Here is a 15,415-nt window from a genome sequence, read left to right on the forward strand (position 1 = left end):
AGGCCTAGCCCCGCTCCGGTGACCCCGCCGGGAGAGGGGGGGCTTGGGTGGACCGCGCACCTGCCGCCGGTGAGGACCGCAGCGCCCGGGCGCCCAAGCCAAGGGCGCCTGGTAACCCCCGCCTCTGCTTGTCCCCGCGCAGGCCATCGTCTACGAGGGCCAGGACAAGAACCCGGAGATGTGCCGCGTGCTGCTGACCCACGAGATCATGTGCAGGTGAGCGGCAGGCGGGCGGCGGGAGCGGGCGGCCTCGGCGCCAGCTGCGTCTACAAAGGACGCCGCGTCCAGGCGCCGCCACCCCGCCCAGCTTCGGGGAAGGGCAGCGATTGAAATGTAATCGGCAGGGCCGCACGCCGGCTGCCCGGGAGCCGGGCTCATTTCCCCCCAGTGGTGACGGTCTCCGCGACCGGCTGCTCAGCAGAGCCGATTAATATGTTGGCCGTGTCGCTGAGATGTCGTCAGAAATGAGAGCGGGTCCTGGGCGATGCAGGTGTCCCGGTGCCCAGGAGTCAGAGATCACTCGGAGTCACTTTACTACTTCCTTCTCCAGCGCTCGCATCCTGAGCTGGACAATCACCGTTACTGTCCCTATTACAGAGCTCCGGGTGCGAGAGCCGGACTGTGATTCTGCCAGTTAACCGCTTCCCAGAGCAGCCAGGCAGCATTCACGTCGCTGTGACAGCGTGCGTGTTCCTGGAGCTCTCTGTCAGAAGAGCCATTTCCCACCTGTTTTTTTCCTAAGTACCACAAGAGTTTCACCCCTACATGGCAAATAAAAATGCATCATTGACTTTGTATGTGCGGCATGGAAATATCGTTGGGAGGAATCATAAGGACCTGCTTTGCAGGCTCGCAGGCTACAGTAGCGGGCCGCCGACTCTGAGGGGCATACTCCGCCCGGCTACGATGCTGGTTGCCTAAATGCCATTTCTGAGCAGACATATTGTTACAGCGCTAATATACAAAAGCTGACTTTTTCTCATATCAGGTAATAAATATAAATTACAACCAATAAAGTGGAATTTCTTTATTATCCACTTCTGCATGTACTGCAATTAACATAGAAGGCGCACAGATGTGATTTAAGCTCTAAGTGGGAGACTGTAGACTTTCTTTAATCACTTTAGCTGTCAGCTTTAAAAGGCTTTATATACTTTGCCTACCATATGGTGTTAATTTAGCTAATTTAGACATGTAACCATTATACAAGTATGCTTTTTTAAAATGCAAGAAGCATAACATTTTTGTTTCATTTCTGCTTTAATTAAAGTTTCAATAACGGAGTTAAGGTAGGCTTAAAGAAGGAACAATAGAAGTTTCTGATAGATGGATGCATGCTTTTGTGGTTCTAATTAATAAATGCCCAAAAGAAATATTGGTTGAAGGTGGCATCTTGCATCTTTTCCAGAAATAACAGCTTGACAATTAGAGGTAAACAAAAGCTGAAGCTGTGAAAAGTTATTCCCAAGCCTCCTGCCTCCCCTTCTCCTCAGTTCACTGCAAAGACAAACACCGACAACATATTTTCCATATTTTACCATCACAATTTAGATGGCAGCTCTGTTGCCCTCCCACCAGGAACAGATACTGTTCAACTTCGCTCCTTCCGGTAGAAAGTTACAGCGTAAGTTTAGCCGCAGAGCACGTGAACTCGCTGCGTTTCAGTGTGCCAGACCGCCTCGGTAGGATGACTTATTTTCTTGACTGCGGCCGCTTTACTGTCAGACTTACCAAAAAAAAAAAAAAAAGACAAGTCGGGCACCAAAGGATGAAACGCATATTAAAGCCGCTGTTTACGGTTACCCCACAGCCGGTGCTGCGACAAGAAGAGCTGTGGAAACCGAAACGAGACGCCCTCAGACCCTGTGATCATTGACAGGTAAGGGTGACCGCTTTATCTTTGCAAAGCCAGACCGCAGCAGCCACCAGACCCGTCGCCTGGCTGGCTTTCCGGGGGCTCCGTAGTTCTGAGTGTGGGCCTGGGCTCATCTCGTGCGTGCCATTTGTTGTCCGCGTGTGTGATCATGCACAGGTGGGCTGACTCGGAACCCGGTGGCTCGCTCTGTGGGGATTCAGTAATTGCTTGCGAGTTGTCAAGGGAAGCAGTTTCATCTGCCACGGCTCTCACTGTGAGGAGCACTTTATGCCTAGAGAGCTTCTGGCTTTAAACCCGGAGATATGTCATAAAATGCTTTTTGCTAATTTGTTAACAAGTGTTTCATTTTTGCATTATTTTTATCTCGGATGATGGCTGAAGTTGAGACTTGGGTGGTGCTGCTGGTGTAATTGTTGCCCAGAGTTAGAATGAATTTAATCTGCCCTAAATTAGTTGCAAAATGTCTCCTAATTTTTTTCCAATTGTGGCTGTCGTTTTATGTCAAGTAGCAAATATGTAACTAACAAACCAAAGTTGTTATAATTGAAACTAATTACACATGCTGGTTCCATTTTCCAACATTAATTTCCGTAACCAGACGAGCCGTATGCATTCTTTACGTCTGCTGCTCTTCATCTTGCTGTTTGTCATTTTCCTTGGGCCACGCTGCATCCTTTTAAGCTCCTAATCATCAGTCCTGATAATGTTCCCGTGCACTTGGCATTGCTTTGGTTGCAGCAGCGAAAACACCAGCCACCGCTCTCAGGACACTCACCCGACCCGCTGGGTTTTGGTGACCTGGAGGAGGGGAGGGTTTCATTCTTCCCAACAATGGGTAACGACAGCCAAAGGCCCAGGGCGTGATTGACTGCAGATTCGAAATTGGTCCCCAAATCGAATAAATGTTAGACGTGTTCATACGACACCAGTTTTGTGAAGCAGAGGTTTTAGACTGTTTTGAAGAGGGGTTGAATTTCAGCAGCTTTCATTACAAAGTTATCTTTTGATCGTGAACTTTGCTGTCCAGTGTCTGAAAAATTAAACCCGGAAAACTCTACGAGTTAAGCCGTAAGAAATATGCGCCACCAGTGGAGAGCAATGCTGATGTTTAACTAGCCGGAATAGCTGTTTGCTTAGTGGAGAATGCTCGGTATCTGACAGGAGGACAGCTCTCTTATTAGTAATCAAATAGGGTTGACCAGTTGTGGCCGTCACTCAGGCCGTCGAGAACTAGTTCAACACTTTATAGAACTCGAACTACGAAAATCAATATAATTATGTTTGTCTTTGGCGCCGGGGCTATGGAAATCATCCAGCCTCGGATTGTTGTCTTGTCACCGAATGTGTTTTATTTTCCTGATTGGCTAAAAGTGTTTGGGCAGCTCTGGGAATCTCGTGTCAGATGCTTGAAAAGGCCGTGCGTGTTTGCTCGTCATACAGGATTGTGAAGTGTTTCATCTTTTGAGTTGTCTTCAGTTTGTGATACGTATACGTTTGAAAAAGGTGACTTTTTAAATCGCGAGGTTTTCAGCATGGCACGATATTGAAGCAGCCTTGTTGGGTCCACTCACGTTTTGGATGCTGTGTTTTCCCTTCAAAATCACTTTAGGTTTGTGTAACATTCAATCATTTATTGACCGTTGATACTGACAAACCCTTACTACTCAGTGTTTGTCACACGATGGGGGGACCTCCCCTGGAGAGGCGGGGGTGTATTCTTTAACTCTGGTCTGAGTGGATGCGCTCTTACATTGGGCGAATTGAAATGTGTGCTAAGGTGACTGATCTCTCTCTCTAGCCTAAGAGAAGTTTGCGATCATTCGGTATTCTAGAAGCATGAGAGGAGGGGAAAATGTAAAAACATTTGGTTAATGGGTTTACCAAGTTTATTTGAATAAGGGGGATTGCGGCTCCATTTGTGCCTGGCATAAATGCTTTGGAGGTCTTAATTATTGATGAAAAATCTGCTCTGCTTCTAAATTCAAAGATATGACAATTTTATGGGAATTTTAATCACCTTCCATGTTAGGGATGTTAAGGTAAGGTTAGTTTTATGTAATGACACATAGAATGTACATTTTTACCATTCTTAAGAGAGCTGTCACTCACGATGACAAAATACTATTTGCATTTTGTTGCTTGATGTAAATCCTTGTGTAATGATTGCAGTACGGGCACAATCTTCAGTTTGAGGCATATTTGCAGGGGGAAAATGAAGACTTTGCTGCTCACCCAGGCAAGTTGTGCTAATCGGGGAAAGAAAAATGCCCGCAGGAGGGGGGCGTCTTTAGGGCGATGCAGGCTTTTGCCACCGAGATGCGTTTCAGTTTCACAATGACAGTCATTTCTGTGGGGCGCGTGTGGCCTCCCAAAATGAGTTGTTCATGTCGCGTTTCTAGCCCGTGTTTCCTCGCCAGTACCGCAGAGTAACATACCCCACCGGGCCGGCGAGTCAGCCCACAGGTCCCCATCCGCGCTGTCACCACTGGGTTAGCTGGCTTAAAAAAGAATTACATACAACGTGCTTCGCCAGCTCCTTGTGGCCTTCGGATACATTTAGCAGGTTCTGACCAGATAAGGCATATTTGTCCTGAGGATATAAACCAATAATTCCAACCTGAATTGAGATCAATGGGCCCACGTTTGTTCTAAGCCACTCCGAGGCTCTTCCGGCAAGCCGAGACTGCCTCTCCCCTCTCTGAGGACGGAGAAGCCAGCTCCCTGCTCCGGCAGGCGAATCCCATTCTATAGACTCTGACGCCTTCAATCAATTAATTACACGATTTAGTTCAGTTATCTTTCAGAAGCATTAAATACTTAGGAACAGCATAGAAGACCCTTCAGAGTAAAAACGGGGGGGGGGGAAGAGGGTCTTTTGCATTTCGAGACCTTTTGATTGTGAAGGTTTCACTTACCCTGTTTTCTTCCTCGTAAAACAACGCCAGAGAAACCCTGTTTTTATAGCTCCACAAATATAATTATACTACGGTGCATTTAAAATAACATAACAACTTCTGGGGTACGGGAGCAACAGAACGTTGGAAAGTAAAAAGCCCGGTCGGTGAGGCTGCCGCAGGAGAGGCACGGATGGTAGATGGCAGGGACCTGCGGGGGGAAGGGGCACGCGTGTGCACCCGTGCACGCAGACCCACGCATGTGTGTGTGCGTGTGTGCGCGCGCACACGCGCGCAGGGTTTTACGGTACTGCTGAAAAGGATGGGGTATCGTTTTCTGGGAAAACACAAAAGCAGATGGTCTTCGTTAGGGACACCCATTGTCCACACATCCCGGCTGTGAGCAGATAAATCTCTCCTGTTTCACCCTTACATTCCAAGGGCTGTAAATGATTACAGGATGTCGGTGTAGCTGCTAAACCAAAACCACACTTTGGCCACCGTCCTCCTCCCGTGCCATCGCAGAGCTGCCTGGGGCTCCGTGGAGGTGCCCGGGGGCGCCCGCTCTAACCTCCCGGATCCCCGCTCGGCCTCAGCGGACCGGACGTGCAGGGTCCAGTTGTCAAAACTGGGAGGGCCGACGGTGGGGGCGGCGGGCGGCGCGCGCTGTGGCCGTCCAAACGGGCCGGGTCACACACTGTGCTGGGTGCAGCGCCGGCAGCGTGCTCGGCGGGGCAGTTCCAGATGGCACCGTCTCAGGCGTCGGCCTCGCTGGCATCTCTGCGGCCGGCAGTGCCCCCTCCCCAATAAACCTGGCACCGGGCTATAGAGTTTGGGAGACTTATCATTCCAAGTCTGTCCTACTTTCCTGTCTGCAAGCCAGACATCTGTTTACTCCATTTTCTTTCATACAGAGTTTGGAATAGCTTTAGTTGGGGGGGGGGCGGGGAGGAAAGTTTTGTCATATTTAACAGCTGTTACAAAATTTCAACCCTGTGGGCTCCGAAAATACTTTTCAGCTGACCTCAGATTTTTATACATAATTGACATTGGGTTGTAGAAAAATATTATTTACTTAACCTTTCATTGTCTGCGATCCCACATCGTCTTTAGTCGGATGCCCTCACTACCAACCGTTTTAACTCTGTCCCCCCCGCCCCCCCCAAAGCCTCACTCTGATTCATTTGTGAGTTTTAAGTTTACACCTTTAAAGTAACTGCAGAATGGTAGCAGTAGCTGGAGACCAATCGGAGATTCTCTCTCTCCCTTTCTTTCTTTCTTTCTTTCTTTCTTTCTTTCTTTCTTTCTTTCTTTCTTTCAGTCAACAGTGTTTCCTTTCACTTCCTGTCACAAAGGTCAAAGAGAGCCGACCTTTGCTGGCAGTCCTCCTCGCTGAATTATTCATGGCATTGACTTTTTGTCAGCACACACAGTTGTGCTCTGGGACATTTTATTCATTTACCTCATTTAAAGCGCCTTTCTGCACCTGTTCAAGTATTAATATCGTGTAATTTGGGCCTAATGCCGATTTTGCTGAACACTCATTATATTTTTTATTAGCTATATTTCCAAACGATTATGTATGATTATTACCCAGCCTTACAAACAGCACCGGCTTATTCCCCAGCCCCTACATCTTCTTGTCAGGTTGTTTTCCGAAGCGGGGAGGATAAACATTTGACCAGTCCCAATGTTTTTATTCCCGCTCCATCTCCAGGCACAGAACTTAAAGCTTCCTCCCTCATGGCTTTGCACGGCCGTGATTAAATCCAACTCCGAGGGAGCTGTACAAATGCCAGCGTTTATAAGGTCAACGCTTTTGTTAAAAATGCTATGTAAATGAGGATCTGCAAAAAGGGACATTAAATAAAATTAAATTCATTGTCTTCTTTAATGTCATTTACATTTTGGCTAAGCCCCGGCCTGTCAAGGAGGATTTTAAAAATAATTTTAATTACACACCATTTAGTGATCCAAGGTTTGCTATTCAGCAGCATTTGGATAACCTGCAAATCGGAGACTGTTTATTAACTTCTTAAACGACAGCTTGTCATTTCATCTGCACAGCGCAATGAAAACAGTATAGTTTGGTGTTAATTTTTCCTTCTCGGTTTCCTTAAAGCTGTGAATGTAATTGTCAGCGAGCAGGCCTCGGCCTCCCCAAGCCGGCCTCTTGGTGTTGGCTGTGTGTGTGAGACGCTCTTCGGTTCAGGGTCTGTTTTAATGCATTGGGACTTCAGCGAAGGGGAAATACCGCCTAGAAATTTGGCGACGTGAAAACGAGCACACACTTTGGATGAACGGACGTGGCTGCAAAGAATCTGACTCTGCCTGGCACCAGCCCCGCTGGCTTCGCCGCGCTCAGGTGCGAAGGGCTGTTTCATTCCCTGGCACGCCAGTGGGGACGGGCAGAGAGTTCACCACGCTCGTTCATCCTCTACTAATTTTTTTCCATAAACTTCTGAAAATAAACAGAAAAGGAAGAGTCGCATTACGGAGTCCCAGTGACAGGCTTCCATTCAGCTAGGGGGACACCAGGAACGGTTCCCACTTTGTATGTCCCTCCTCCTGGCAGCCCCGGGATTGGAGTCGACATCGCACGTGCTAAGTCTGCGTGCTGACCGCCACCGTGTGCCAACGGTGAGTGCGGTCACGGCCGGGGGGGGAGGGTAGTCGACAAGGCTGCCACCAGGCCCAGAGCCCGCACCTCTGGTCTAGGCCGAGGAGGGAGGCCTGCAGAGATTTATGGCCGCCTGGCTTGGGGGAGGACTCCAGGGCCAGGCCAGTGCAGGGCTGGGTTTTAAAACGAGCCACACACCCCTAATGACTTCCGCAGCGCTCTCAAACACTCTGATGCCCGTCCGCTTGTGCAAGGGAGAAGCCTCAGAGCTGCCGAGCGCCGGGCCCGGGCGGCGCTCTGCGGCGCATGGCAGTGCTGGGGGCCGGAGGCAGGGCTGTCAGAAGCTATAGTCCGGGAGGTATGTTGACGCAAGCCATGCCGCGCCTCTGCGGCGGCCTTATCAGGTGAAAAGCAAAGATATTGCCAGTGCCCGTAATTGTGTTAGGATGGCTTGGATGAATTGGATTACCTTATGGAAGGCCGTCCAAACTCGGGGTTCTGTTACGCATGCTTACAGGAAGCAAATAATTACTCTGTGCACCAGAAGATAATTGGGGCTGGCCAGAGGCCTTCTCGTGCCGCCGAAGAAGCTGGAGACGCTGGCCCTGTCAGAGCGTTTAGGAGGCGAGCCAGGGGCATGGTGATCCTCGCTGCACGTAGGTGGCTCACGGGGATGCTGTAATTTTCGGTTACTTTTCAAAGATGGTGAATAATTTATCAGAATTCAAACTAACAGCGGCAACGGGAGGCACGTTGGAGGAGATAAAAATTCCGAGCGCTAATGATGGAGATTGTCGTTCGCTGCAGACAGGAAGTGATTGACAAGTAGGGGTACAGGAAGTGAAAACTCGCGGAGCTTAACCTGTACTTGGCAAGGCTTCTAGAGCTTGCACTCCGAGAAAATGAAAACCATTCACTCCCGTCGGCTCGCCAGAACACAAGCTCGTCTTGTTTGTTTATCTTCGTAGCAAATCTCCCAAAAATGTTTGTGGTCAAAACTCTATATAATGAGACATTATGCTGGCATTATGAATGCTTTAAAATAGAAATATGGCTATAATTTAGAAACATAAGTGGAGGAATTTTATGTGGCAAGGGGTTTTCGGTGGTATTTTATAAGCTGCTTAGACTTTGGGGGAACGAGCGTTCATTAAATCGCAGAGGCTTGAGAAAACTGTTTTCAAAACCCTTTACTCGGAAAACAGTCAGGCATATCTGTCAACATCATAAATGCTGTAAATTGGCCAGCAATTAGATGACGAGCTCTGTGGGGGGGTAATAGGGAAACTCTCGTTCTGGTTGTTTTCGAATCGCCCGTTTCCCCTTCCGTCCACAAACAAAACAAATGAAAAATGTCCCTCCCAACGTAACTCCTTCCCAGAAGTCGCCGGCCAGAGAGCACGGCGCGCGCACGCGGCCGGGGTGGCGGCCGCACGGTCTGCACACAGCGGAGGGGCCCGCGCCGGGCCTCCCCAATAACTCACGAGGAAATGAGTTTAGCATGTGGGAGAGGCAGGCCCCGGTGTGTGCCGCGCTGGGACGCGGAGCCCGGGCCGCGCCGGCGGAAGGAGTCGGCTCCAGCGTGTCTCTGCTGGGTGTGCGGCGAGCACATCTGGGGAGGAGGCCGCCCTCGCCCAGAGCCCGGACGGCCCAGCCGCGCCCCTGCCTCCGCCCCTGCCCCCTCCCCCCACGCCCATCTCGCTCCCTCTCCCCCTCTCCCCCTCTCCCGGCGGAAAGCAGTTGGGGGCAGGGTGCCATGTTAGAACAACAAGACAGAACTTGGCAGTGTTAAGGCCCTACAAACATTTGCCCTTGTGATGACGAATTTCCAAAGGCGGGGAGACCAACCTTGACCCTCGAGGCCTGCCACCGGAGTTCAGGCTTCAACAATGGCCTCATACAACCCGCCCCCCCCCTCGCCTCCCCCCGCTGCAAATTTTCATTGAAATGGCCATTCTGGATGGTCTGGAGTCACTGAAAAACAGGTCTGGAGTCCATGCCTGGTCTGGGGCCATCTGAGGGTGACACGTGTGCAGCATGAGCGTGGGATTCGATTATGGGCGCGGGGGGCGGCCCGCCCTCCCGAGGCGTGCATGTGGGTGCAGGGCGGCAAGGTCACGCCCTCTCGGCGCCGGACGGGGCCTGCGCGGAAGGCCCGATGAGGGAAGGTCCCCTTAGATTTTAGGTGACGCCCAACAAAGCTGACTTGGCATCGGGGAGGGGTCGGGGTGCTGCTCTCCAGTTCTGTGCAGGAGGGGTTCCTCCAGCGTCAAGCAGTGTGGTCAGCGGGCATCCCTCTAAACGTGGTTCTGACGAAGGTCCTGCAGACGTCCTTCCCCAGTTTTCATGGCCCGGAACCTGGCGTCCGGCTCCCTGGAATGGCGCCCCGCGGCCGGCAGGACAGACTGTGAGACAGAAATGGGAGCTGGTGGCCACAGAGCAGGGACACGGAGTCGCGCCCGGACCCGTGACACACCGCCCCGACTTGGCATTTTGTCCCTCTACATTTGATGTACATCCCAAGATATCCTGATCATGCTTTTTAGAAAAATTAATGGACTTTATTGTTTAGAGTAGTTTTAGATTTTCAGAAACATGAGCAGAAAGTAGAGGCCTCATGCCGCCCCCCCCCCCCCCCCCCACCCCCTTTGCCTTTCCGTAACGACTTGCGTTAGTGAGATACATTGTTGCAGTCAGGGAGCCACTGGTGACATGTTGTGATTAACTAAAGGCCATAGTTTACATTAGAGTTCACTCTGGCTGTTGTACGTACGATGAGTTTTGACAAACGCGTGATGACAAGTATCCCCCATTTAATATCACAGTAGTTTTGCTGCTCTAAACATCCTCTGTAGCCCCCCTTACTTAAACCCTCTCGCCCACACCCCTGGCAACCCCCGATCTTATTACTGTGTCCACAGTTTTGTCTTTTCCAGAATGTCATACAGTCGAAATCATATAGCGTGTAGCCTTTTTAGGCTGGATTCTTTCACTTAGAAATATACATTTAAGGTTCTTGCATGTGTTTTTGTGGCTTCGTAGCCACTGATAATACTTTCTGGATTTCATTTCTTTTTTCTTAAAGGTTTCTGAGAAATATTTTCCTTTCGTTTACTGTCTTGGCGTTTTGTAATCTTTCCTTCTGAGCGTATCGTGGCACAGTGTTGTGATACTTGGTTGTCGTCTGTGGGATTCTCGTGGCTTTTTGGCAGTTTACTTGTCCCACCTCTTTTTTTTTTTTCCTTAAAGCAATTAGCTTCTTTGCAAAGAAATGAAAACATTTAAACTATTTACCGAGAATTTATTGAAGTGGCACGACTCAGTTCTTGCTTATTATCAGAGTATTTTCCTAAATAGTTTGTAAGAATATTTCAACAGCATAGGCCATACAAGGAGAATGAGTAGATCATCGGGGAGGCAGATATGCAGCATCATGGCATAAAAACGGAATGAATTCAGCATTCAGTGTAGTCGTCGGCTTTTTTTTTTTTTTTTTTGGTTTAATAAATTAAACTACAAATTTTCCTAATTGCCAAACAAAATGTTAGGCCAGCTTTAGCCATCGCGGACAGTAAAACACAACATAAAACCTGCCGAGAGTTATATGTGGTATTTAATACGAGACAGAGTAATGCAGGGTTTATGGTTACGTACGAGTTCACACCCACAGCATTTGTTTCGCGTTAGGGGAGGTTTGTAAGTCGGATCAGGGCGCGGGGGTGGCGTGGCCCCAGCAGCCCTCCGGGTCTCCCCTTCCTGATGGTCTGTTCCGGGGAATGCTGCCGCAGGGAGGTCCCCAGCCACTTCCACTTCCTCAATGAAGCGGTTCGTCCTCTGACATAGGAAGATTGGGTCAGGAAGTAAGTGGGGGTTGGATTGGATGGGACGCTCATCCCCACCCTCCGAGGTCAGCGGCCTGAGCCGGCCACCGGGCAGCAGCCATCAGTTACGGAGAGGCCGGCTGCCCATCGGTCCTCGGCCAGTGGGGGCCCCAGGGAGAGGTGGGAAGGATCTGGGAAAGTGCTTTCAGGGGGAAAAATGGCAATAACGATCATTTATTAAATTTGACAAGCGGCTTCTAAATATAACAGCCCTTTCCCCGAGATCATTACTTCGAACAAATAAATGAGTTATGCAAGTTAATAAACAGGCGGCTGGGCCCCGCACCCAGAGGTGCGCCTCCTGCAGCCCGGACGCGGGTCCCGCTGGGTGCCGCTGCCCCCACCGATGAGAGGTCCACTCCCACGTCACTGGCCCCCAGAGCTTTCGTGCCCGGCTCATCGCTCCTTACGGAGTCTAAGGACAAGCTGCGCCATGAAAACACACTTGCCGTGGATCAGAATAGTATGACGTGGAGATGCGCACTATGGTTTTAAAAAGCTTTTTTGTCCACGAGCGGGAATAAAGCAAGGCACGGAAGTGCCTTTTAACTTCAAGGGAAAAGCGATCTGGCTGGTACAGTGTGGCCGTCAGGAGCGTATTTGCTGGGCTAAGGGTGTTTGTCATGACAAGTGACTGCTGCTCATGTTTCCTGAGACCCCATTATAATTATTCCCAGCAATTACAGCATCCAGAACCCCATTCCAGCCCCAAACACATTTGTTCCCATTTATTAGGCTGTGAGCAGTAACTAATTTACATTGTTTCAGAGTTGTGTGTTATGGTAATTTATTGCCTGTGCTGGGGTCAAACAGAGTTGACCAGTCGGTAGGGCGACCCCGGCAGGCGAGGTGGAGCGTCTAGAAGCTCGAGGGCCGCGGAGCGGGGGGCACGGGTGTGAAACCCGCTACGGCCTTTTTAATCACGTTCTGATTTATTCTCTGTTCCATTACTTTGCCTTACGCTCGCGTCCGTTCTGTTTTTAACAAATCCGAGCCTGGAACGGGATTTTTGTGGGGGGGTGGGGGGAGGAAAGGGAAGCGCTATCTTCTAACGAGTGGAAACTTTTACTAATGCCCTGAATAAAATATTCGTCGGCGGCCTCCACTAAACGTAAAAGCGCTCCACAGAGGAAACAATGCCCTAACTGTTCCCTTCTCCTCACTGTGGGTTTCGTTATCAAGTTGAGGAAAAAGGCTTGTTTAGGCGAAAATAATGATCATAAATAGAGCTGTATAGTGGGGCTCGGAGGAAGTGGTGACAGTGCCTGCTATCAAGACCTGCAATTCGAAGGAAATATGAGTGTTCTGATCCAGGGAAGCAGTAATTATCTTTTTGTGAAGAATGTACAATGGTGTCGGATGATGAATTGATCGCAGATTGGAAGCGTGGTTTCACTGTCATGTGCACAGATAAGAGGGAGCCCCGGGACTGCTCATTGCTTCTGCTAGTTCACAGCCAGCCAGTTTATTAGCACAAATCCCAAATGTTTAGTAAACTCATTAGGTTCCATCTAATGCTAATTTATCATCATAGACGGAACCCGCGCAGAGGCGGCCGGAGGACTGTGCGGAATCCGCACGATTTACCGGGCTTTCTGATCAATCACGGCTGCACTGGCCATTTTTCTTCAAATGCTTTAAACGGGCCTGAATGACCCATCGGATTAGGCCGTGGCGATCGGTTAGGGTCCTCGCAGTTATCTTGCCCGTGATGGTTATCTGGAAGGTTAGGAAATCCTGTAGGGCCTGATGCGGGGGAGAGCCTCGGTTCTGAGTGCTTCGCCGCCCCCCCCCCCCCCCCCCCCCCCCCCCCCCCCCCCCCCCCCCCCCCCCCCCCCCCCCATTTCCCTTTTACAATCCAGTCGCAGAGTCGAATTCAAAGAATTTCCTTGCAAAATCAGTTTACCAAGAAATGCATCATGGTACATAAATGTCAAGTACAGTTTATTCTAAACTTCAGACAGTGTTTTTCTTTTAAAAAATCAAGCTTTAAATGCCCAGTTCTCCTGACATTTTCGTACATATTCTATAGTGTTTTCGAAGAGGATAATAACCTTTGCTTGATCCTAGGCAACAGCTGCAAAGATAATGAAATTCTTATGATATTTCACCAGGTAAAATGTGAATTGCAGAAGAAAAGCTATTGAATTTTTATGGATCTTAATCGCATAAAATGAGATTCATGGGGCATACGTATAACTATACTCGGTGGACCAGCCGCCTGCAGTTGCGGGAGGACTCGCGTGCGGTGTGAGGGGCGCCAGCTTCCACCGAGGAAACGCTCCCCAAACGCTGCCTTCGGCTTGGCCCGAGCGCGATAATGAAATATGACAGAGATTTCCTTGTGCTGGCTCTGCGGCGGGAGAGGCCCTGCGCGGACCTGTGTTAATTCATCTGACTTATGTTCCCGGGCTTGATTTACCTTATGATTAAAAACTTCTGCAGGTTTGCTCACCAATTGAAATCAGATCTCATCCGCAGCCCGGTGGTATTGATCCCTATTTAACATCAAGGCTCGGAATTGATTGGCATTGATTAACAATAAAAATGCTCTCCTCCGTGTCCAGCCGCCAGGCCAGCGTCCTGCAGGAAGTGCACTGGGCGTTCTGCTCCTTGGCCCATCTGCCAAGAGAAGTGCCCCCGCCCCCCGCCCCCCGCCGCCCCGCAAATAAACAATATGTTTTAATGTTCTCGTAACTGGGTGCTGGACCGGCAGTGCAAATTGATTTTATTCTTGTTGAATGAGATAAATATCTTTAATAAAACCCTCATTTTATTTAGAATTTTAAAGGAATAACTTGATTACTAGAAGAGTGATGTTTTTCTTTTCGCATGGTGTAAAAAAAAAAAAAAAATGGATTAAAACATAAAGGCTATAATAATGTGACCCGGGAGGAGAAACGTGAGTCGACTCATTCCTGTGCTGAGTGGGGGAGGGGGCACATGTCGCCCTGTGGACGCACGTGCTGTGCCTTGCATGCTGCCCGTTCTCATCGAGCACGTCACAGTCTCGGCTGGGGCTGCTGGCCGCCACTGTCACGTGCCGACGGCCGGCTTCCTTCCATAATGTTCCGTGAACATATGGCTCCAGCGAGCTCAGCACAGAAGAACTACTTGACAAGACCAAGCCCAGACGCCTTGAAGGCGACCCTGTTTCTGTTCTGTTTTCACGAGCGCAGACGCGGCCTATCGGAAGAATTTCTAACAGTTCTCTTAGCTGAGAGCAGAGAGAGAAGAGCTATTAAGGAAAATAAATAAGGGAAATAAGTTTCCCGCACACCGAAACTTTTGATCTGCGTGCTGGGGACTCTTCTTGATCCCAAGCTCGACTGCTAACTGGCGAGCCATTGGCGCTCACCCTTAGCGTCCAGGCGTGCTGGAGGCCAGGTCCAGCTGAAAGAAATTATCCAATCTCTAACATCCAGAAGTTTACAGTTATATAATGATGGAGAAAACCACAGGTCCCAAGGGATGTCAAATTTTAGAGATACTTTTAAAATGAAATTATCCAGCCAAGCCTATAAGACAAACCTTCTTGTACTTAAGACAAAAACGACAATCTGGAATTAATTTTTTTTTTTTTGTGATAGGGCAAATCCAATTTGCTTTTTTAACTGTTGATTAAGGAACGAGTCCTACAAAGCTGTCCCCTGTAAGTGTTTGCTGTTTATTTGTGGAGAGCCGCCGGAATGCCCTCCGATGGGAACGCGGGGTCGGGCATGGCTCGATGAGGAGCCGCCTGGCAGCGTGCGGACTGGCCTTGTTTGTGTGGAAGTAGGTGGCTTTTTGAGCAGCCAGGGGAGTAACCCAGTCCCTTCCCATGGTGCCGGCAGAGCAGTTGAGAATGAAGGACAGGAGTCTGTCTGCTCTGCGGCCTCTCTTTTAGGATCTGTAGAAAAACATCCATTAGAAAGCAATAAATAAGTAAGTACCTTACATGAGAACGTATCTTACTCTAAGGTCCACTGGATTAACGTCAGCTTGTGGTCCGGAGTCACAGAGACACCCGGGGAGCTGGCTTCCCGACAAACGCCTGTTACCCATTCTGCACAAAAATGCCCCCCCCCCCCCCAGCTAAATGTGTGGGAGGAGAGTCTCATTTTGGTCTTTTAAAACCAGTGGTAAATATTTAATGCAGTTTGCC

At 49.5% G+C, this 15,415-nt stretch overlaps 1 protein-coding gene across 7 annotated transcripts in view; it reads left to right on the top strand.

Annotated features, from left to right (window-relative positions):
* LOC105308182 (transcription factor COE3) overlaps positions 1-15,415 on the top strand; it is a 115,715-nt gene that overhangs the window by 3,846 nt on the left and 96,454 nt on the right. For all 7 annotated transcript variants that reach the window (XM_023525404.1, XM_023525406.1, XM_023525407.1 and 4 more), the window contains 2 exons: positions 143-216; positions 1,811-1,879. In XM_023525404.1, coding sequence (XP_023381172.1) covers positions 143-216; positions 1,811-1,879 — 143 coding nt within the window. The remainder of the gene's footprint in view (positions 1-142; positions 217-1,810; positions 1,880-15,415) is intronic.

Source organism: Pteropus vampyrus, unplaced genomic scaffold (genome assembly GCF_000151845.1).
Source record: "Pteropus vampyrus isolate Shadow unplaced genomic scaffold, Pvam_2.0 Scaffold554, whole genome shotgun sequence".
Taxonomy (NCBI): domain Eukaryota; kingdom Metazoa; phylum Chordata; class Mammalia; order Chiroptera; family Pteropodidae; genus Pteropus; species Pteropus vampyrus.